This window comes from Dipodomys ordii, unplaced genomic scaffold (assembly GCF_000151885.1).
Source record: "Dipodomys ordii isolate 6190 unplaced genomic scaffold, Dord_2.0 Scaffold135, whole genome shotgun sequence".
In the NCBI taxonomy this organism is placed as follows: domain Eukaryota; kingdom Metazoa; phylum Chordata; class Mammalia; order Rodentia; family Heteromyidae; genus Dipodomys; species Dipodomys ordii.
The window spans coordinates 4,810,350-4,834,941 of NW_012267351.1; the positions used below are offsets into that span (position 1 = coordinate 4,810,350).

The following is a 24,592-nucleotide window of genomic DNA, read 5'->3' on the forward strand; positions in this document are numbered from 1 at the left end:
CTCCTCCTCCTCCTCCTCTTTTTGCCAGTCCTGGGGCTTGAACTCAGGGCCTGGGCACTGTCCCTGACCCTCTCTATGCTCAAGGCTAGCACTCTACCACTTGAGCCACAGCTCCACTTCTGGCTTTTTCTGTGTATGTGGTACTGAGGAATTGAACCCGGGGTTTCATGTATGCCAGGCAAGCACACTACCACTAAGCCACCTTCCCAACCCATGGAGTGTAATTTCTTACGGGCTATTAGGTTCTAAACAGAAGGAAGAATATGTCCATATGTGAAGGACCCACCTGGCAGTGAGAATTGGCACAGGCAGGGTGAAGGCATGGAAAGAGGATGGAAAGATGGAGCAGGGCTGAGAATCAGATCCCAAGGGAAGTGAACAGAGCATCCTCAGAAGAAGCAGGTATCAAGGGCTGTAGTGGGCAGTAGCTTACTTGTGGGTAATCAGCCAAATAACTAAATCTGTTATGGATAATGGAAATGGGGTTTCTCACTGAAGACAGAAGTATGAGGGGAAAAATAGAAAAAACCCTGTGAAGTTGGTTGGAATGAAAAGTATCTGTGTGGGCTGGGAAGGTGGCTCAGTGGTAGAGCGCTTGCCTTGCATGCATGAGGCCCTGGGTTCGATTCCTCAGCACCACGTAAGCAAAAAGAAAAAGGCTGGAAGTGGCGCTGTGGCTCAAGTGGTAGAGCGCTAGCCTTGAGCTGAAGAGCTGAGGGACAGCGCCCAGGCCCAGAGTTCAGGCCCCACAACCGGATGCAAAAAAAAAAAAAAAGAAAAGTATCTGTGTAAGTGCATGATTTTCAGATGATTGAATGTAGATGTAAAATGTTTGTATTTGTTACCTCTAGAGTGTGTGTGAGTGTGAGTGTGTGTGTGTGAGTGTGTGTGTCTTTTCTAACTCTGTCTCCTGAGAGTACCTGGAAGCAGCAATATTACCATAGTGAGCACATGTGTGCTTCTGTCCTGCCTCCTAAGAAACACCAGTATTCCTTGGAGAAAAGGCTAATTTCAAACTGGGATAGAAAAAAAAAATACAAGATGAGCCTGCTACTCTTGTTGTTGAATCAGAAAGCAAGAGGTCTTCAAAGAATGGAAGCACCATGTCAAAAGAATCCAAATGAATTATGGTGGTAAACTATACCTCATTGAGTAAACCAGGAAAGCATTCATTTGATACTTGTGGTGGGCCATATCTATATTGTCCCAGCCATTTAAGAGGCTCAAGTAGGAGGATCACAAGTTTGAGGCCAGCCAGTGTGTCTTAGCAAGACATTGTCTAAAAATAAAATGGGGTGGGAACATAGCTTTATTATAGACCACATGACTAGCACATGCAACACTGGGTGTTCAATCCTCAGTACTGAAAAAAAGAGAAAACAAAATATTATACTTTTCCCTCCATACTGGAGATTCAACTCAGGATTGGCTTGGCTTCTTTTTTGGATTGCTCTGATCATTCATTCTAGGTAAAGCTATATTTGTGAATAGCCCTGTGGAGTGACTAACATAGCAAGGAATTGAGGCCTGCCAGCTAACACATGAGTGATCTTGGAGGAAAAAAAAATCCTCCAACTCAAATAGAAGCATGTTCTACAAAATAACTGGTCTGTAATATTCTAACAATGTCAAGGTCAGAAAAATGAAGATGTGAGTGAGGAACTCTCCCAGACTGAAAGATACTAAACAGGAGGCAAGTGCAAAAATTGGTGCTGTACTGAACTTTTTATAAATGGCATTATTGTGACATTTGATCAAATGTAAACAATGTCTAAAGATTAAATAGTAGGGGCTGGGAAAGTGGCTCAGTGGTAGAGTGCTTGTCTTGCATGCATGAGGCTCTGGGTTTGATTCCTCAGCACCACATAAGCAGAAAAAGCCGGAAGTGGGGCTGTGGCTCAAGTGGTAAAGTGCTAGTCTTGAGCTGAAGACTGAGGGACAGCACCCAGGCCCAGAGTTCAGGCCCCACGACCAACAACAACAACAACAACAAAAGATTAAATAGTAGGAATAAGTCAACATTGATTTATTGATTCTTAGGTCATTTTTGTCATTACGCAGGAGAATGTCCTAGTTAATAGAAAATAAGCAGTAATATATTTTGGATTAATGAGAAACTGGATTAAAAAGGACAGGAAAAATAGTTATCTAAACTCTACTTAAGGTTTAAGTAATTTATACTGTGAAAATTACTTGGAGAGGATGTGATATTTCAAAGTTTTGAAAGGGTACATAAAGGAAAGGTGATATTCATTTCATTTTCTCTTCTCCCTATCTCTCATTGTGGGGGTCTAACCCAAGGCCTTATGCATTTATTAATAAGCAGGTGTTGCCATTCAGCTGTATCCCCAGCCAGGACAACAATATTCCTATGCTTATTTCCTGACATAGTTCTGTGTGGGCTTCTGTTTTAAGTACTTAGAAGTGGAGATGCTGGGCCATAAAATATGCATATTCTGTATTATGATGGATTTAATTTTTTTGAAATAGTTATACCAGTTTGTATTTTTTATGTGCCAGCCTGGGGCTTGAACTTAGCGTCTTGAGCGCTATCCCTGACCTTTTTTTTGCTCAAGGGTAGTGCTGTACCTCTTGAATTTACAGCTCCACTTCTAGCTTCTATGGTGGTTAATTGGAGATGAGAGGCCGATGGACTTTCCTGCCTATGCTGGCTTTGACCTGCATCCTCAGATTTCAGCCTCCTGAACAGTGATGATTACAGATGTGAGTCACTAGTGTCTGCTCTCAGTTTGTATTCTGACCAACATTGGATGAGTGTTCTTGTTTGCTAACATTTGCTATTGCTAAATTTCAATTTTAGTTTTCTACTAGTATTATATGAGAGCTTTAGTTTGCTATTTGTTGATTTCTTTTTTTAAGGGGGGGGGTGTTGGTCGTGGGGCTTGAACTCTGGGCCTGGATGCTGTCCCTCAGCTCTTCAGCTCAAGGCAAGTGCTCTACCACTTGAGCCATAGCGCCACTTCTGGCTTTGGAGATAAGAGTCTCATGGACTTTCCTGCCCAGGCTGGCTTTGAACCTCGATCCTCAGATCAGCCTGCTGAGTAGCTAGGATTACAGGTGTGAGCCACCAGCACCTGGCTCTATTTGTTGATTTCTAATGAACACTTTTTCATATGTTTAATGTTCACTTGTGTTTCCCAATCCTGTATTTCTAATGTAATTTTTTTTTTTTTTGTCAGTTGTGAGGCTTGAACTTAGGGCCTGGGAGCTGTACATGAGCTCTTTCAAGGCTAGTGCTCTACCACTTGAGCTACAGCATCACTTTTGGTTTTCTGATGGTTAATTGTAGATAAGAGTCTAATGGACTTTCCTTCCCAGGCTGGCTTTGAACTGGGATCCTCAGATCTTAGCGTTCTAAGCAGCTAGGATTACAGGCCTAAGCCACCAGAGCCCAGCTGCTTTTTTTTTTTTTTGTCGGTCATGGGGCCTGAACTCTGAGCACTGTTCCTCAGCTCTTCAGCTCAACGCTAGCACCCTACCACTTGAGCCAAAGCGCCACTTCCAGCTTTTTCTGCTTATGTGGTGCTGTGGAATCGAACCCAGGGTCTCATGCATGCAAGGCAAGTACTCTACCACTGAGCCACCTTCCCAGCCCCTGCTTTTTTTTTTTTTAAGGACTTATAACTCATTTATGTAAATTTTCTTTATACTTTTTTTTGTGTGCGTGTGTCGGTTGTAGGAGTTGAATTCTGGACCTGGGCACTGTCCCTTAGCTTCTTTTGCTCAAGGCTAGCACTCTACCACTTGAGCCACAGTGCTACTTCTGGCTTTTTCTGTTTATGTGGTACTGAGGAATCTAACCTAGGACTTCATGGATCCTAGACAAGCACTCTACCACTAAGCACATTCCCAGGCCCTGTACATTATTTTTGTATATGAGTATGATATGTATATGCATTTCTAGACTACTTTTCATTGGCTTATTTGTGTATTCTTTTTTTTTTTTTTTTGTCAGTCGTGGGGCCTGAACTCTGGGTCTGGGCGCTGTCCCTGAGCTCTTCAGCTCAAGGTTAGCATTCTACCACTTGAGACACAGTGCCACTTCCGGCTTTTTCTGCTTATGTGGTGCTGAGGAATTGAACCCAGGGCCTCATGCATGCAAGGCAACCATTCTTACCACTGAGCCACCTTCCCAGCCCTTATTTGTGTATTCTTGCTCTTTTATTTTTACAAAGCAATGTCTTTTGCTGTTGTTAGTACATGGTCCATTAAACTCTGCTTACCAGTGCTTGTTTTTGTTTTGTTTGAGATAAAAGCTCACTGTGTAGCCCACCTCACCTCAAACTCAAGCCTCCTGCCTCTATTTCCTGAATATTGGGGATTACAGACATGAGCCACTGCCTTATCATATACCTGTTTTTGAAGGTTCTTAACACTTAGGCAAAGAATATTTTATATATGTATATATACGTATGTGTATATGTATACATGACCAGTTTGTTCATGGGGACCTCAGCTGTGTAAAATATCCTCTTTTCTTTCGTATCTTGTCTTGGTAGTTTTTTTTTTTTTGTCAGTTGTGGGTCTTGAACTCTGGGCCTGGGCGCTGTCCCTTAGCTCTTCAGCTCAAGGCTATCACTCTACCACTTGAGCCACAGTGCCACTTCTTGTTTTCTGGTGGTTAATTGGAGATAAGGGTCTCACGGACATTCCTGCCTGGTCTGGCTTTGAACCATGAGCCTCAAATCTCAGCCTCCTGAGTAGCTAAGATTACAGGCATGTGTCATCAGTACTTGGCTTGGTGGTTCCTTCTTCCCATGTTTATTCTGTGAGTTCTCAAGCAGATTGTTAAAACTGTTTTGACTGGATTAGGGGTATAGCCCAGGGTTATGTTGCTTTTCTAGCATGCACAAGGCCTTGGGTTTGATTTCTATCATTGCCAAAAAATAAAAATATTTGGACTGTCCTCTCTTCATATCAGTGGGTTTTTACTATACAATTATACTCATGTTATATTATGTTTTTATTTCTATCAATAAATACTTAGAAAACTTGCTTTCTTTTTCGTTATTTAGGTAACTATACAATTTCCATAATTTTGCCTCCTGTTCTACAAATCTTGAATATGTACAGTGTGACCTTTCACAGAAACATTTGCCTGCCCTGATGCAAAACCTTTCCTAAATTTGCTTAGTAACTCTGATTATTCTGGAATATCTTATTTATAGGTTCTTTCGAATATGCTATGTGCATAATATACCATCAACAATGAATATAGTTTATTCATTTCCATCTTATAACCACTTTTCTTTTCTAGCTATATCTCAAGTCCAATTTAGAGATTCACATTTTTGCAAGTCTTACAGATGTCAAGAAGCTAGGCTGCACTGTGTGTGTGTGTGTGTGTGTGTGTGTGTGTGTGCACGCGCGCGCACACGCGTGCGCACGCGCACATGCAATGCCAGAATTGGGGGTTGATCTGAGAGCCTTTCATTCTTGACTTGCCTGCTCATGGCTGGTGCTCTGCCACTTGAGCCATATTTCCAGTATCATTTGGTTTTTTCATACGGTATAGCCTTTCAGAGTCTTAACTCTATAGACACAACATTTATAGCACCCTCTTGTGATGGGCAAACACCTCCAGTTGGTTTAATTGTAAATTTCCATTCTCTTCTTTATCCCCTTGTTAATTCTCTGATTCTTCTAGCAAAGCACAGTGTTAAGTGCTTGCCTAGTATACGCAAGGCTCTAGATTTTAGATGTTTATTTTTTTAGGTTTGATCTCTGGCACAGCAAAAATAAATATAAAAATGTTTTGACTATTCTTTTGTGGTTCTGAGTGAATTACTCTCCATTACCTAATCTGTCATTACTGAGATAGAGTGAGGAGTCAAGATTCAAGCTTAAGCCGGTGCTGGTGGCATACATCTGTATTCCTAGCTATACAGGAGGCTGAGATCTAAAGATCACAGTTCAAAGCCAGACTGGACAGGAAAGTCAATGAGACTCTTAACTCCAATTAACCATGAGAAAACCAGAAGTGATGCTGTGGCTCAAGTGGTAAAGCACTTGCCTTGAGCTGAAGAGCTCAGGGACAGAGCCCAGGCCCAGAGTTCAAGCCCCATGACTGACCAAAAAAATAAAATAAAAATAAAATAGATTCAAGCTCACTTCTATGTAACTGCAAAGTTTATGCTTTGAACTACTTATTATACCTTCTGTGCCTTAGTCATGACAATAGACATTTTTTTTTTTGTCGGTCGTGGGGCTTGAACTCTGGGCCTGGGCGCTGTCCCTCAGCTCTTCAGCTCAAGGCAAGCGCTCTACCACTTGAGCTACAGCGCCACTTCCAGTTATCTGGTGGTTTATTGGAGATAGGAGTCTCACGGTCTCTCCTGCCTGGGCTGGCTTTGAACCGCGATCCTCAGATCTCAGCCTCCTGAGTAGTTAGGATTACAGGCGTGAGCCACCAACGCCCGGCTGACAATAGACATTTTGTACTTCATGTTGTTTATGTTTTTCAGGGCAAAAAGTGTCACCAGGCAGAATTCTAAGACTTATATTCCATTTTTTTGCTTTGTAGTGAAGCAAATAAGCAACATGTAAGATGTCAGAAATGCTTGGAATTTGGACATTGGACTTATGAATGCACAGGTAAAAGAAAATATCTACATAGGCCTTCAAGAACAGCAGAACTAAAGAAAGCTTTAAAAGAGAAAGAAAATAGATTATTACAACAAAGGTAGGTTTATAGGACTATTATTTATATTTTATTCATTTATAGTTTACTGTTTCGTGGTAGTTCTCTAGATTTTAATTATAATCTTAACTCTTAACTAGTTTTTTTTTCTTTTTTTATTGTAAAGATACTATACAGAGGGTTACAGTTACATGAGTGAGGTAATGAGTACACTTCCTCTTGAACATTGTTAACTAGTTTTTAATGAATGCTTACTATATGCCAGGAACCATACTAAATACTTTGCATGAATTAGCTTAGTTAAAACTCAAATCTGTCCTATTAAGGTAAGTACTGCCGTTACCCTCAGTTTACATATGAAGAAAGGGAACCCAGAGTTAGTGAGTCAGTGTCACACAAGTCCAGTTGAACAACCAGCCTGTACCCCATGGTCTTAATTATGTTGCTTTATTGCCTAACTATCAGTGAAGTGACAACAGATAACACTGAGTTGGGAAAAATCAGCAGATAGGAAAAGCCATCAAATATATAAACAAAATAGAGACTAGTGTATATAATATACTTTGATTTATGTTAAGGAAGCAAAGAATAGTGGAATTTTTTCAAAATTATAAGTGGTGGATAGCAGTGGTTATTCCTTAGAAGGAGAATAGATAGGAGGGAGACTAGAACATTACTTACTCTTTTATATTCTTTGAATGAAGGTTTTTTTTTTTTTTTTTTATTTTGATGGTCATGGGGCTTGAACTCAGGGCCTAGGCACTGTCTCTGAGCTTTTTTGCTCAAGGCTAGCACTCTGAGTCCTTGTTCCACTTCCAGTTTTTAGGTGGTTAATTGGAGATAAGCCCAAGCTGGCTTTGAACCACTATCCTCAGATGTCTGCTTCCTGAGTAACTAGGATTACAGGCATGAGCCACCAGTACCTCGCTTGAATGAACCTTTTTTTTTTCTTTGGTCAGTTGTGGGGCTTGAACTCTGGGCCTGGTGCTGTCCCTCAGCTCTTCAGCTCAAGGCGAGTGCTCTACCACTTGAGCTACAGCGCCACTCCCAGTTTTCTGGTGGTTTATTGGAGATAGGAGTCTCAGGGACTTTCCTGCCTGGGCTGGCTTTGAATGGTGATCCTCAGTTCTCAGCCTCCTGAGTAGCTAGGATTACAGACATGAGCCGCCAGCTCCCGGCTTTGAATGAACCTTTTTAAACTTCCTATGAAATGTATGTTTTAGAGAAGCTGAAATAGGAAGATGTTGGGTTTCCTTAGTGTTATATATTAGAAGTAGCATTTTGGTGAGGACTGTTAACTATATATTATAGTATAATAAACATCTGGACTTCTATGGTGGTAGTCTTTGAATCTGTGCACTGAAAGCTCTAAGGGGATCAGGCAGGAATAAACCATTCCTGGAAAATTAACATTCATATATGCTTATTATTTTTTTTTTCTTTTTTGGTCATGGGGCCTGAACTCTGGGCCTGGGCGCTGTCCCTCAACTCTTCAGCTGAAGGCTAGCGCTCTACCACTTAAGCCTCAGCCTCACTTCCAGCTTTTTCTGCTTATGTGGTGCTGAGGAATTGAACCCAGGGCCTCATGCAAGCAAGGAAAGAACTCTACCACTAAGCCACCTTTCCAGCCCCTACATATGCTTTTTCCAAAGACAAATTCTTTTGTCTACTTTTTGTACCAGTCCTGGGGCTTAAACTCAGGGCCTAGACACTGTCCCTGAGCTTTTTGCTCAAGGTTCCCACTCTACTACTTGAGCTACAGCTTGACTTATGACCTTTTTTTCTTTTTTTTCTTTTTTATGTGGTTAATTGAAATCTCATGAAACTTTCCATTCCTGGAGTGGTTTTAAACTGTGATCCTCAGATCATAGTCCCTTGAGTAATTAGGATTACAGGCATGAGCCACCAGTGTTCACAGTAAACGCTTTAACCAGAGTAGATCTCATGCTGTAACTTAAGATCTAGGCCACTGACACACAAAATCAGGTCATTCTATCTAAAAATCCCAGATTGCCCCCTGGAAGCTAACCTTTTGATCATTCATGATCCATTAAGTGGTCATTATTACAAGAATGTGTTACCATACATTATTACTTGTTTCTCTCTGTGCTTTAGTTGTGAACATTTCCTTACATGTGATGACTATTTTCAGCACACTCTAAAGCACATAAACTGTGCTCCCTCATCCCTTAATTCCTTCTTGGTAGATAATGTTAATCTTCCAAGCATGACATGTAGTCATTTAAAGGCATTAATAAGCCTCCTTATTTAGAAAGCTATGGATCCATGTCATACATTTGAAATTTAACCTAAAAAACACTGTTTAAATGTTTTTAACCAATCTACACTGTTGTGAAGAATTCACTGGAGCATGAATTACCTTATAAAGAAAAGCTGTCTATTAAGTTCTAAAAAAACTGGTAAAGCCTTATGATCTCAGGTACTGAAAAGGTAAAAGTTCAGATATTCTACATACTATTGAAGTGTCTTAAGTGATCACTAAAACTTGTAGACATAAAATATATTGGGAAAGTGGGATAAAAGTACAAAGGGAAAAGAACAGTGTGAAAGTACCATCTATTAAAGACAAACTTGTTCATATATGAGGTAGGTATCAAATTGTAGTATTTTAGTTTCCTTTGGATATAAGATCAATACGGCTGAGAGTATACTCCCTGTTGATGGCTTGTAACATGCATAAAGCCCTAAGTTTGATTCCCAGAACCACAAACATAGAATGACATGAATTTTAGATTTGGATCTGTTAGAGACTGCTGATTTTCTGGTTCAGTGATCATAGTTTTGTTGTTGGTGGTGGTGGTTGTGGGGCTTGAACTCAAAGCCCGAGTGCTGCTGTCTCTGAACTTTTTCAGCTCAAGAATAGCACTCTACCACTTTGAACCACGGCACAACTTCCAGTTTTCTAGTGGTTAATTGGAGATAAGAGTCTAATGGACTTTCCTGCCCAGGCTGGCTTTGAGCCACAAACCTCAGATCTCAGCCTCTGCATAGCTAGCATTACAGATGGGAGCCACCATTACCTGGCACAAATTCTTATATAATTTAGTAAATGTACTTCTACAATTGATTTTACAGCAGAAATTACAAGTCAGTGATTCCATTGTATAAAAATAATTATATAAGAACATTTGGAATAAGAATGGAAGCTTTATGTAGGGAATATAGAGAAATTCAGAAAGTAGAAACGTTAAATTTACCAGCCAGTATTGTAGTAATAGAAGTAATTGTGTAATTTGACAACTTAAATATTGTGTATACTATTTAAGGCCATTTGTACATTTCATTCTAAAACTTCGCTCTTTATAAGATGTATAAGAAATTATAGTCCTGAAGTACCCAATTTTTTGGCTTTAAATAAGTAACTGAAAATTTGGAAGACATACGGAAAAAGGTTAAATTTGCTTTTTAAAAAATATGAGCTAATCATTTACACTATGTTTCTGGGGACTCAAATTATAACAATTACATTATTATTTTGCTTTGTTTGTTCATTTAAATAGATAACCTAACTCCCAAAGTTAAAAAGAATTAGATTTGTGCATTCAGTCATCTTAATTATTAACTTACCTGTCTCTGAAAGGTACAAGTGATAAAATTGATTGCTTAAATGATAATTAAGTGGACTGCCTGTACCATATATAGCCTACAATGGGAAACTTTCCATGTGGTTGTAGCAAGTAATACTGTATTCTGAGAACATATTATTATGAAAGATGGTGTGTTTCTCCAGTGTAAAACAATTCTGAGAATGGCAGAAGGGTTTTTTGATTTGTGTATAGCATTATTAACAGGAGTTTTTTTCCTCTTCTATCAGCATTGGAGAAACTAATGTAGAAAGAAAGAACAAGAACAAAAGGTACGTGTGGCTTCAAGAGTATTATGTAGGGCTGGGAAGGTGGCTCAGTGGTAGAGCGCTTGCCTTGCATGCTCGAGGCCCTGGGTTCAATTCCTCAGCACCACATAAGCAAAAAGAAAAAAGCCAGAAGTGGCACTATGGCTCAAGTGGTAGAGTGCTAGCCTTGAGCTGAAGAGCTGAGGGACAGCGCCCAGGCCCAGAGTTCAGGCCCCACAACCGGACCCAAAAAAAAAAAAAAGTATTATGTAGGTAACGTGTAATACTAGTTGGAGGGACAGGACTTTAAAATAAATAGTTAAAAGGTTTGGATATGAAGTCTTTTGAGTATCATCCTACTTTCTGATATTGTCCTCTTCTTATCTATAAATCATTGCCTCCATTTCTCCTTTTCTATATCCATTTTTCCTTTTTCCTTTACCAGTACTGAGGCTTGAACTCAAGTCCTTGTGTTCTTGCTTAGCTTTTTCTCCTCAAGGCAGGTGCTCTACTACTTGAGACACATCTATATTTCTGGCTTTTTTTTTTTTTTGGAGATGAATCCCCCTGACTTTTTGTTGCCCAGGCTAGCTGGGTAGATCTCAGTCTCTTGAGTATCTAGGATTTCAGGACCTTTTTCTACATATTTCTAGAGTCTTTATACCTAGAAATAGTCGATACTGTCTTATCTTGAAAATGTTATTGAAATACTAAGAAACTGTTGGGCAGCTCTTATCTGTTCTGAAGTAGTTATAAATAAGGAATATATAAGACTAGGGGTGTGGCTTATGGGTAGGGTACATGCCTAGTTTGCATGAGACCCTAAATTCTGTCCCCAGCACTGCAAAATAAGAAAAAGTAAAAAGAAGAAACATTCACCACTCTATGTGATGTTTAAATAGTTCCAGTGGTTATACTGCAGCTGTATTCTAATATCCTTTACTCTAAAGCATAATACACTAATTCTCTTTTGGTAATTCAGGCTAAGAGTTGCTAAATTAATCAGAGACCTCCTTTTACAAGGTCTCTGGTTAATTTAGCAACTCTTAGCCGGAGTTAGGCAATAGAAAGAACATCAATCCTAGAGCTAACATTCTAGCAATACTTCAAGATATACATACACAGTATTATGTGAGATTTTTTTAAACACTGTTGAATAACAGCTCCCCATGTATGTAGCAAGGCCTTGGTATTCATGGGGACATGGCTTTCAATGAAACTGACTTGAAAGACAGCAGATGCTCAAGATGTGAGTTCACTACTGCCCTCAAATATTCCATTTTCCCTTTAACACCAGACACATGAACTTTGAGCTTGCTTTGGGGTACCATTTGCTGTTTTGGGAGGCAGATTTCCATAAAATTCAGGGCAGAAAATACTCAGCAAATCACACAGTGATTTAAACACAACGCAACCATCACATGGGCCTGCTGAGAATGTACTTCTTCATATAAGCTCAGCCGTGTAATGTGTGCATGGGAACGAAACACTTCTATTTAAGTTTTTAATTAAATTATTACTTTATTATACTTAGTCAAACTACATGTAATAAATCCAGGAGCAAGGGGGCTTACTATATAACATTCATTGTCTAATAGGTCTAAGAGTGTAACTAGTTCCAGTAGCAACAGCAGTGACAGTTCAGACAGTGATTCTTCATCAGAAAGTGAAGAAACCTCTACCTCATCCTCCTCAGAGGACAGTGACACAGATGAGAGCTCTTCTTCCTCCTCCTCCTCGGACTCATACACCACCTCCTCGTCCTCCTCCTCTGATTCAGATTCAGACTCAGACTCCAGTTCTTCCAGTAGCAGCAGCAGCACAGATAGCAGCTCTGAGGATGAGCCACCAAGTAAGAGGAAAAAGAAATAGAATCGCTCCTTCCATACTGGGCAGATGGACTGAAAACCAGCGGGACACTGGAAGGGGAATTTAGAAAACATTCAACTAGGTTAGCTGACCAAAATTTCTAGAGTTCAAAGGTTTCTAAGTGTTTCATGTTGAAAAGACACAGAGTATTAATAATGGATTATATGAAGACTTATTTTAAGGTGGATCTTTTTTTAAAAAAAATCTTGAAGCTGTAACTCTAGAACTTGATCAAAGCTGAATACCAGTAAGTATGTTTTTGTGATGTTTTTTTTTTTCCCTGTGAAATAAATTCCATACTTAGTTAAATGTTAATGGAAGGTATGGGATGGGTTTTCAGGATAATACATCAGAATATTTGGCAAGGTATTTTTGTTCGTAATGCTTTTGGCTGTGTTTATTATGTAAGATTTATACATTGTCACTATAAGGAGTTTTCCTACCATTAATAAATGTGCTCTCTGTTTACTTTTATGTTCAGAAAGCTATTCTACTTTTTGTCCTGATTCAAAATCAAGGAACCTATTAATATATTTAGACCTTTTGAATGCTAGGTCTCAAGTTGTTCTGTCATAGTATTCATTTCCTCTGGTTCCTGAAGTTCTTAGAGTTGCCCTTCTGAAAAATTCTAGTAGAATCTAAAAAGGGACAAAAATATGAATCTAAGAACTCTTAATTTTGGTGCCTTTAAAAAGATGCAATGTATCAGAAGAGAAAGCAGCCATGTAAAAGGCTAACCTAAGTAAAAATGCTTTAAATATATTTATGTATTAACTTTCTGTAGAAAGGTACCATTCAGAAGGGAAAAAGGAGACAATTTTTACAAAAAAATTAGGGCAATGCCAGTTGTCTTTTATTAAGAATTTTTTTAATGCTTTCAATAAAGATTGCCTCTTACCAATTTTGCATTTACAGTGTGATAGTTTATAACTGGTCATCTATGACTTTCAACTGCATTAATACAAACAACAAAGGTTAATCTGGTATGTTTACATAATATATACACAGTTGAAGCCTAACATGAAAATTAAACAAAAATACTTCATAATGTTTCTTTCTTTCTTTTTTTTCTTTTTGTCAGTCCTGCGGCTTGAACTCTGGGCTTGTGCACTATCCCTCAACTCTTCACCTCAAGGTGAGCATTCTACCGCTTGAGCCACTGCGCCACTTCCAGTTTTCTAGTGGTTTTATTGGAGATAAGAGTCTCATGGGCCCAGTGCCAGTGGCTCACACCTGTAATCCTAGCTACTCAGGAGGCTGAGATCTGAGAATCATGGTTCAAAGCCAGCCTGGGCAGGAAAGTCTGTGAGACTAGTCTGTGAGACTCTTATCTCCAATAAAAACCACTAGAAAATTGGAAGTGGCATTGTAGTTCAAGCTGTAGAGTGCTCGCTTTGAGCTGAAGACCTGAGGGACAGAGTCCAGGCCCAGAGGTCAAGCCCCACGACTGACCCCACCCCACCCCCCCAAAAAAAAAGACGAGTCTCACGGGCTTTCCTGCCCGGGCTGGCTTTGAACCTCGATCCTCAGATCTCAGCCTCCTGAGTAAGCTAGGTTTACAAGCGTGAGCCACCAGTGCCCAGCTTTTTTTTTTTGGTCAGTTGTGGGTCTTGAACTCTGGGCCTGGGCGCTGTCAAGGTCAGCACTCTGCCACTTGAGCCATAGTTCCACTACTGTCTTTTTGGTGGTTAGTTGGAGATGAGAGTCTCACAGACTTTCCTGCCAGGCTAGCTTTGAACTGTAATCCTCAGATCTCAGCTTCCTTTTTTTTTTGGTCAGTCATGGGGCTTGAACTCTGGGCCTGAATGCTGTCCTTCAGCTCTTCAGCTCAAGGTGAGCACTCTACTACTCGAGGCACTGTGCCACTTCCGGTTTTCTGAGTGGTTTATTGGAGATAAGAATTTCCTGCCCCGGCTGGCTTTGAACTGTGATCCTCAGATCTCAGCCTTGAGTAGCTAGGATTACAGGCATGAGCCACCGGTGCCCGGCACAATATTTTTTTTTTCTGCTCTTCCTTCTTTCCTCCCTTCTTGTTCTTCCTCACTTTATTTTCTTTCTTTCCTTCATTTTTTCCTCCCTCCCCCTCCCTCTTTCTCTCCCTTTCCTCTTTCTCTCTCTCTCCTTCCTTCCTTCCTTCTTTCTTTTTTTCTTTCTTTCTCTTTCTTTTTCAGGGTCTTGAACTCAGGTCCTAGTTATTGTCCCTGAGCATTTTTGCTCAAAGCTGGTGTGCTACCATTTATGCCACAGTTCCACTTGTGGCTTATTTTGTGATTAAGAGTCTTAAGGATTTTTCTGCCCCAGCTGACTTTGAACCACAATCCTCAAACCTGAGGAGTTAGGATTACAGGAATGAGCCACTGCTGCTCAGCTTACAATATTGTGTGTGTGTGTGTGTGTCCAGAAGCTTGAACTCAGGGCTTGGGCACTGTCTCTGAGCTTTTTTGCTCAAGGCTAACAATCTTACCACTTGAGCCTCAACTTCATGTCTGTGGTCTTAATTGGAAATAAAAGTACCAACAGATTTTCTTGTCCTATCTGACTTCAAACAATGATCCTCAGGTCTCAGTCTCCTGAGTAGCTAGGCTTACTTACAGGGGGTGAGCCACCGACACCCAGATGATAAATCCATTAAAAAAATTATTTTACTTGTTTTAAATTTACATTTATATATCTAAAGGAAAGAAATCTCAAATAGAAAGTAGTGTGTACATAGGGTGTATATGTAAATAAGAAAATAAAAGTTGCACCAATATAAAATCAGATTTTAGTGTTCATTGGTGGGTTTCCCCCTTGGTGTAATTGCTTAAATACATTGCAAGTAGTGGAGAAAAAATAATGATCTGGATTGTGATAACCAGCTTCCAAGATGGTTTCCAGTGACTCTCATTGTGGTAAGTTCCTATACTGGATTAAGGCTATCTATGTGAGTAATAGAATGGGACAAAGGTGAAAAGGTATGACTTCATAATAGTCTTCTGCATTCTTTCTGGGGTAATCTGGCATCTATGCCACAAGAATATGTTAGTAGCCTTGTGGAGAGCTCAGGAGGCTGAGATCTGAGAATCGAGGTTCAGAGCCAGCCCAGGCAGGAAGGTCCCTGAGACTCTTATCTCCAGTTAACCACCAAAAAGCCAGAAATGGACTGTGGTTCAAGTAGCTTTGGGTACAAAAACTCAGGGACAGAGTCTAGGTCCTGACTTCAAGCCCCATGATGGGCACAAAACAATAACAACAAAGTCAACTGGAAAGCAGATCCTCCATTCTCAACCTTCAACTAATGACAAGCTTTTAAGGGACTTCAAGCCAGAGCTGCCCAGCAAAGCCATTTGATTTCCTGATCCACAGAAATCGTGAGAAAATAATTGTTGAAGTAAGCCACTTTTGAGTAATTTGTTAGGCAATAGCGATAAAGCCAGGCCTACACATTTTGAAGCTAAATGGTTATCAAAAGACTACATTAAAGCCTGGGTGTCAGTGATTCTGGCTGTAATCCTAGCTACTCAGCAGGCTGAGATCTGAGGATCTTGGTTCAATGCTAGCCCAGGCAGTAAAGTCAATGAGATTCCTATCGCCAATCAACCACCAAAAAACAAAACAAACAACTGGAAGTGGGGCTGTGGCTCAAGTTGGTAGAGTACTAGCCTTGAGCAAAAAAAGCTCAGGGATGGTGCAGTTTAAGCCCGAGGATAGGCACAAAAAAGAAAAGAAAGAAAAGCCTGGTGCTGGTGGCTCATAACCCTACCTATTCAGGATTGTAATTCAAGGCCAACTTGAGCAGGAAAGTTATCAATTCCCAGCAAAGGGCACTGGAGGTGTATCTCATGTGGTAGAGTGCCAGCCAACCTGAGCAAGTTGTAAGGGCCCTGAATTCAAACCCTACTATGGTCAAAGGAGGGGGGAAGAAATCAAAGATAATGTTTACAGGAGGATTATTTTTGTTGATTCACTTTTCTTCAAAAGGCATTGTATTAATCACCCTCTAAAATTCTCCCCTCCCCAATCTCTGCCTCCTGGTTTTCATGTCTTTATGTACTTGTAAAGTCCCCTCCCACACTAAGACTGACTATAAAACCAACCGGATGTTGCAAAAGTGAAGAGTCTGACTTATGAGACTAGCTCATAAAGGATACTGGATTTTTTTTTTGGCGGGGGGATGTCGTTTGTGGGTCTTGAATTCTGGGCCTGGACACTGTCCCTCAGCTCTTCAGCTCAAGGCAAGCGCTCTACCACTTGAGCCACAGTGCCACTTCCGGTCTTCTGGTGGTTTATTGGAGATGAAAGTTTCTTCCTGCCTGGGCTGACTTTGAGCCACGATCCTCAGATCTCAGCCTGAGTAGCTAGGATTACAGGGGTGAGCCACCGGTGCCCGGCTGATACTGAAAATTTTAAATGGACTCATCCTACTATAATTTTTTTTCCCACAAAAAAAAACGTGTAAAGGAGGATATTATCAGAATATATTTCAGAGTAACTGATTTGCTAACGAAGCATGCAAAATCATTTACTGATGGGGAGTTGATTGTTTTTTTTTTGGGTCCTGTCGTGGGGCCTGAACTCTGGGCCTGAGTGCTGCCCCTCAGCTCTTCAGCTCAAAGCTAGCGCTCTACCACTTGAGCCACAGCACCACTTCCGGCTTTTTTCTTTTTGCTTATGTGGTGCTGAGGAATCGAACCCAGGGCCTCTGGCATGCAAAGGCATGTGCTCTACCACTGAGCCACCTTCCCAGCCCGTGATGGGGAGTTGAGAATGAAGTCATGTTTGATTGCAACAGCCAAAGAACTATATCCAGAGAAAAATCTAGATTGGTCAGCATTGAAAACAATAGAGACAGTGTTAATAATCAAGAAATAAAGCAAGGTCCCTGTGGCTCTAGCCTGTATTCCTAGCTATTTGGGTGGCAGTTCAAGTTAGCCAGGGCATAAAATTCTGTGAAGCTTTGTTTTGGCTGGGTGATTTGGTGTCTGACTGTTGTCACCAGCAACACAAGTGGAAAGAATAGCAGTCCCGGCCAGCCAAGGAATAAAGCTAAGCACTACTTCAGAAATAACCAATGAGAAAAAGGGGCTAGAACTGTGGCTTAAATGGGAGAGTTCCTTAAAAAAAATTCGTGTGCATGTTTGTGTGTGTGTGTGTGTGTGTGTGAGAGAGAGAGAGAGAGAGAGAGACCTGCTTGCTGGTCTGAAAGCTTCAATTCAGGGCCTGATTGCTGTCCCTGATTTTTTTTTTCTTAAGGCTAGTCCTCTACCACGTGAGCCATAGCTCTACTTCTGGCTTTTTTTGGTGGTTTACTGGAGATGAGAGGCTTTCCTGCCTGGATTGGCCTTTTTTTTTTTCTTTTTTTAAGGGGGAAGATCCTGAGTTCAAACCCCAGAAATAAAGCTAAATGTCCTAACTTGATCCACCACACAACAGTTCTAAAGCTTATCACTAATAAATTATTATAATGATTATTTGAACTCGGGCTGAGATGGGAATTTTTTTTTTGTAATTATGGCAAACTGTTATAAAAAATTTACCACTTTAGCTGCTTTAACTTAGTTCAGGTTTTATTTGTTTCTTTTTTGTCAGTCATGGGGCCTGAACTCTGTGCAAGGCTAGCACTCTACCACTTGAGGCACAGCACCACTTCCAGCCTTTTCTGTTTATATGGTGCTGAGGAATTGAACCCAGGGCCTCACGCATGCAAGGCAAGCACTCTACCACTGAGCCACCTTCCTAGCCCTTCAGTTGTATTATGTATGTTCATATTGTTGTGCAACCATCACCACCATCTACCTCCAGAATTCATCTTCCAAAACTGACACTCAAAACAATTCTTTTTTTTTTGGGGGGGGGGAGGGTCCGGTCATGGGGCCTGAACTCTGGGCCTAGGCGCTGTCCCTCAGCTCTTCAGCTCAAGGCTAGTGCTGTGCCACTTGAGCCACAGTGCCACTTCTGGCTTTTTTCTTTTTGCTTATGTGGTGCTGAGGAATTGAACCCAGGGCCTCATGCATGCAAGGCAAGCGCTCTACCACTGAGCCACCTTCCCAGCCCTCAAGACAATTCTTAATATCCACCACTTGCAACTACAAGGCTTGAAGTTTGAACTCAAGCCCTCATGTTTGAGCCACACTCCTAGGCCTTTTTGCTGTCAGATAGGATCTTGAACTTTTTTGCTTGTATGGGCCTCAGACCATGATTCTCCTAGTTCTGTTACCCAAAGAGATGGGATTATAGATGTGTACCACAGCACCCCACTTGTTCTTTGAGATAGGATCTCTTAACGTTTCCCCCCTGGCTGGCCTTCAATTATGATCTTATCTTTATTACTTGCATAGTTAAGATTACAAGCATGAGCTGCTGTGCCCAGCCCTCTACTTTTTGTCCTTATGAATTTGAGTACTTTTGACACCATATGTAAGGACCTATACAGGTTTTTTTTTGTTGTTGTTGTTTGTATGTTTGCTTGTTTGGTGCTAGTCCTGGGGCTGGAACTCAGAACCTTAGCACTGACTCTGATCTTCTTTTGCCCAAAGCTAGTATTTTTACCACTTGAGTGACAGCACCATTTCTGACTGTTTTTGAGTTTTTTTAAATTGGAGATGAGAGTTTCACAGCCTTTCCTGCCTGGGCTGCCTTCCAACCTTGATCCTTAAATCTCAGCCTCCTAAGGAGTTAGGATTACAAGGGTGAGCCATGGGTGCTCAGCAATAATTTTATTTATTTATTTGTTGGCCAGTCCCGGGGCTTGAACTCAGTTTGGGCACTGTCCCTGAGTTCTTCAGCTCAAGGAGAGTGCTCTACTACTTGAGCCACAGTGCCACTTCCAGTTTTCTGGGGGTTAATTGGAGATAAGAGTCTCATGGATGTTCCTGACTGTGCTGGCTTTGAACTGCAACCCTCAGATTTCAGCCTCCTGAGTAGCTAGAATCAGTAATTATTTGATTTTTTTTGGGGGGGGGTGGTTGTGGGGCTTGAACTCTGGGCTTGGGCACTGTCCCTGTGCTCTTCAGCTCAAGGCAAGTACTCTACCGGTTGAGCCACAACACCACTTCCGGTTTTCTGGAGGTTTATTGGAGATAAGAGTCTCACGGACTTTCCTGCCCGGGTTTGCTTTGAACCTCAGTCCTCAGATCTCAGCCTCCTGAGTAGCTAGGATTAGGGAGTGAGCCACTGGCATGGGCTAGTCATTGTTAAGTTAACATATTTCATTAAGCATAAGGTCCTCATATATTGTAGCAAACATGTTTCCTTCCTTTTCAAAAGCTGAATACTATTCCATTGTAGTTATGTAACATTTTGTTTATTCATGTATCCATTGGTGGACACTTGATTTGTTTCTATTTTTTGGCTATTATGTATATAATATTACCAGATAGTGTGAAATTATTAAGATGCTCTTAGGAACACATAAGAATTGCTGGGTTCCTGGCTTAAACCTAATACCTAGCTACTCAAGAGGCTGAGATCTGAGGGCCCTGGTTTGAAGCCAGCCTGGGCAGAAGTCTGTGAGACTCTTATCTCCCATCCAAATGGTGGAGTGAAGCCAAGAGAAGTGTGACTCCAAGTTCAATCCTTGGACACACACACACACACAGAACATATAGGTGGGCTCATGCCACACACACACACACACACACAGAGAGAGAGAGAGAGAGAGAGAGAGAACATAGAGGTGGGCTCATGCCTGCAATCCTAGCTACACCTGAGGCTGAGATCTGAGGATTGCAGTTCAAAGCCAGTCTAGGCAGGGAAGTCCGTGAGACTCTTATCTCCAATTAACCAGCAGAAAAATGGAAGTGATGCTGTGGCTCTAAGTGGTAGAATGCTAGCCTTGAGCAAAAAAAGCTCAGGGATAGGGCTGGGAAAATGGCTCAGTGGTAGAGTGCTTGCCTTGCATGCCTGAGGCCCTGGGTTCGATTCCTCAGCACCACATAAGCAAAAAGAAAAAAAGCCAGAAGTGGTGCTATGGCTCCAGTGGTAGAGCGCTAACCTTGAGCTGAAGAGCTGAGGGACAGAGCCCAGGCCCAGAGTTCAGGCCCCAGGACCAGAACCCCCCCCCCCAAAAAAAAGGTCAGGGATAGCATGCAGGCCTTAAGTTCAAGCCCCATGACCAAAAACAAAAAACAAGAACATATAAGAACAATATATAAACTTGGCGCTGGTGGCTGTTGGCTCACATCTGTAATCATAGCTACTCAGGAGGCTGAGATCTGAGGATCATGGTTGGAAGCCAGCCTGAGCAGAAAAGTCTAAGAGACTTTTTTTGGGGGGGTCTGTCATGAAGCTTGAACTCAGGGCTTGAGTGCAAGACTTTTTTTTTTAATCTCCAATTAACCAGCCCCAAACCACAAACAGAGGAGTGGCTCAAGTGGTAGAGAATTACAAGTTGGAGCCACCAGTGCCCAGCTGAAAACTTGTATAGTGTTAGGGCTGGGGAGGTGGCTCAGTAGAAGAGTGCTTGCCTTGCATGCATGAGGCCCTGAGTTCGATTCCTCAGCACCACATGAGCATAAAAGGCTGGAGGTAGTGCTATGGCTCAAGCTTTGAGCTGAAGAGCTGAGGGACAGCACCCAGGCTCAGAGTTCAGGGCCCTCGACTGGCAAAAATGAACAAACAAACAAAAAACTTGTATAGCCTGCAAAGCCTAAAATATTTTAGATCTTTAAAAAAGCTCACTTGCCCTTAGGTCTAAATGAAGATAACCTGGGAAGAGGAGAGAGAAAAGGGCTAAAGTCCAAATGTTCAGTCACCTGAATTCATTAGTCATGAACAGATATATGTAGGATCTCCAGCAAACAATGGAGAAAAGCAGCTTACTGAGCTTGTTTGATAGGCTGGTGCTGTCCCATTTGAATGATACCTCCAGACCTGCTTTTGCTGGTTAGTTTAGAGATGGAGTCTTAATGAACTATTCTGCCTGAGCTGGCTTCAAACCACAATCCTGGGCTCATCTTGAACTGTCCATCTTTGGATTTCAACCTCCATAGTAGCTAAAATTACAGGTGTGATCCAAAATCAGTTGAGCTCTTTGTGTGTATGTGTGCATAAGGTCTTGAATTCAATGCCTTCCACTGGTGGCTTTTTTTTTCTTTCTCATGGCTGATACTCTGCATCTTAAGCCATGCCTCCAGTTACAGCTTTAATTAATTAGAGGTAAGAGTTTCTTGGATTTGCCTGAACTGGCTTTGAACCTTGATCATTAGCTCTCATTCCCCTGAGATGCCTAATTACAGGTATCAACCATGAACACCCAGTGCACTCTTTTTTTTTGGGTCCGGTCGTGGGGCCTGAACTCGGCCTGGGCACTGTCCCTCAGCTCTTCAGTTCAAGGCTAGCGCTCTACCACCTGAGCCACAGTGCCACTTCCAGCCTTTTTTTCTTTTTGCTTATGTGTTGCTGAGGAATCGAACCCAGAGTCTCATGCATGCAAGACAAGCGCTGTACCACTGAGCCACCTTCCCAGCCCCACCCAGTGCACTCTTAATTTCTTCTTTCTATTCTCTCTGTCTCCGTCTCTGTCAGTTTTACGAATAGATTCTGCCATCCACATGGAGCTAGGAATGGAACCCAGGGCCTCAGAGCTACTATGTCACATGGTAGGCAAAGGCTCTACCAGAGCTTCATCCCTAAGCCTCTTTTATTTTTCAGATTTTTTTTTTAATTCTGGGGATGGAACCCAGGGCCTATCTCATGCTAGGCAAATATATTAATATCATATATAATAGTATGTATAATATTAATATATTTATTAATATATTAATATATATTAATAAATATATTAATATAATAATTGGAGATAAGAACCTCATGGAGCCGGGTGCTGGTGGCTCACGCCTGTAATCCTAGCTACTCAGGAAGCTAAGATCTGAGGATCGAGGTTCAAAGCCAGCCCGGGCAGGAAAGACCGTGAGACTCCAATAAACCACCAGAAAACCGGAAGTGGTGCTGTAGCTCAAGTGGTAGAGCGCTAGCCTTGAGCTGAAGAGCTGAGGGACAGCGCCCAGGCCCAGAGTTCAAGCCCCAGGACCAACAAAACAAAACAAAACAAAAAAGAACCTCATGGACTTTCCTGCCCAGGCTGGCTGTGAACCATGATCCTCAGATCTCAGCCTCCTGAGTAGCTAGGATTACAGGCGTGAACCACCGGTGCCTGGCACCGGGTTTGAGGACTGATCAAAGTGTGTGTGTGTTTGTGTGTGTGTGTGTGTGCTGGTCCTGGAGCTGGAACTCAGGACTTGAGCACCTTCTCGGAACTTTTGTGCTCAAAGCTAGAACAGCTCTACTTCTGGATTTTACAGTAGTTAATTAGAGATTAAAAGTCTCACAGACTTTTTTGCTTGAGCTGGCTTTGAACCGTGATCCTCAGATCTCACTCAGCTTCTTCAGTAGCTAGGATTTACAGGTGTGAGCCACTCAGGGCCAGGGCCAAAGCACTTTTTTTTTTTCTTTTTTTTTTTGGGTCCAGTCGTGGGGCCTGAACTCTGGGCCTGGGTGCTGTCCCTCAGCTCTTCAGCTCAAGGCTAGCACTCTACCACTTGAGCCACAGCGCCACTTCCGGCTTTTTTCATTTTTGCTTATGTAGTGCTGAGGAATCGAACCCAGGGCCTCATGCATGCAAGGCAAGCGCTCTACCACTGAGCCATCTTCCCAGTCCCCCAAAGCACTTTTTTATATGCACATTTCTTATAATACCTTGATCATAAAGCTCTTTCAAAGCTTTTGTATTTTGTCAAAAATCAGTTCTTTCCTCCAGGAAAGGAAACATAAGATTGTTTTTCAAATGAATAAGAGGTAGCCTGTCTAGACAGTTCCATGACAACCTAGAACCCTGTCTAGTCTGTATTACTTTGTTCCCAGCTAAATTATACCTTGTGGGACGGGCAGGATATTAAAAGAGGGTGCCTGACTATTTTCAGAATCCTTTCATGAAGAAAAATCCTAGTGACAAAAGCCATTTAGGACAAGGATAAGTTCCAGACGGTTCTAGACATCTTCCTACCTAAGCACAACGCCCCCACGCCTGCTGCCCTTCTACTGGACTTGTGGAGAGGCAGCACTTTTGCACACCTTGGGAGGCTGAAGTCCAGGTTCAGATAGCACCCAAAGACAGGTCAGGGGGTTGTGCCCAGCTTCACCTGTATGGCAGAATCAGAAGATCTAGCTGGCCCTTAGCTCCGCCCCCTCCTCGTAGCCCCGCCCCCTCCCAGCTCACTAGCGGGCAGCACAGGAAGGTGTGTGTGTGTGTGTGCGCGCGCGCGCGGGGACGTGAAGGCCCCGACATGCCCGCCCGCTCCCTCCCACCCCCATCCCCCCTTCCACCGTGGCCCACAGCCCTCAGGTCGCCCTCAAGCTCTTCCTCAGGCCGTCGGGGCCATGACAGCACACCCCCACCCCACCCCGTACGTCACCATCCCAGGATCCGCCAGAAGCACCTCAGGCCCGCAGGGCCCTCATCCCCCCCCCCGCCCCTCCCCACACTGCCTCCCAACCCCCGCCACCCCTCCCCGTGCTCGCGGGCGGCGTCACGTGACTGTCCCACACCCGCCCGGCTCCGGTCACATGGGCCGCACGGCCGCTGCGTCAGTCAGTTCTGGCTGCGGGAGTCGAGGCGTCGCCGTCACCGTCGCCGCCTGCGGACGGGGCGGGGATCTCAGTGTCCGGGTTTTTTTTTTTTTTTCTCCCTCCCGTCAGCCCGCCCTCCTCCTCCTCCTCCTCCTCACTCCCTCCCCTCTCCCCCCCCCTCCTCCCCTCCGCCACTTCAGTCAGCCGTCCGGGCTCGACCGTCATGGAGCGGGGCGGGACCTCCGCGTCCACCGAGTGAAGCGCGTCGCCGTCGCCCGGCGAGGCCTCCGGATCCGCCGCCGCCGCCCACAGCCCTTCGCCCTTGGCAGCCCGTCGCCGCCTCTCTGGGCGCCTCCCCCCCCCTACCCCTGTCTCCCCGAAAACGCGTCCGGTGAAGGTGGAGGCCGGGCGCCCGTCGCAAGCCGCCGCGGTCGGGAGATGGTTCGGGCCTAGCGGAGCCGGGACTGGAGGTGAGAGAGGGGCGGGTGGACGGACGGACGGACTTGATGGACTGACTGACGGACGGAGTGTGTGTGTGGGGGGGGGCCGGGGGGGGGGAAAAGGGGGGGAGGGACCCCAGGGGCGGGGGCTGTTCGATCCGGCTTCGAACCCCCCCCCCACACACATCCCTCGTTTGTGTGCGCGTTCCCTCCCACCCGTGGACA

The 24,592-nt window shown here is 43.0% G+C and overlaps 2 protein-coding genes across 2 annotated transcripts in view; both read left to right on the forward strand.

Annotated features, from left to right (window-relative positions):
* Positions 1–13,275, forward strand: part of Zcchc10 (zinc finger, CCHC domain containing 10) — a 16,950-nt gene extending 3,675 nt beyond the window's left edge. The window contains exons 2-4 of the mRNA XM_013030966.1: positions 6,545–6,703; positions 10,497–10,538; positions 12,113–13,275. Of these exons, the coding sequence (XP_012886420.1) occupies positions 6,545–6,703; positions 10,497–10,538; positions 12,113–12,386 (475 nt within the window). The 3' untranslated portion in view covers positions 12,387–13,275. The remainder of the gene's footprint in view (positions 1–6,544; positions 6,704–10,496; positions 10,539–12,112) is intronic.
* Positions 13,276–24,232: 10,957 nt separating this feature from the next.
* The window catches only part of Aff4 (AF4/FMR2 family, member 4), a 67,267-nt gene continuing 66,907 nt past the window's right edge, over positions 24,233–24,592 (forward strand). Inside the window, exon 1 of the mRNA XM_013030898.1 lies at positions 24,233–24,397. The gene's annotated coding sequence lies outside the window, so the exon portion shown is untranslated. The remainder of the gene's footprint in view (positions 24,398–24,592) is intronic.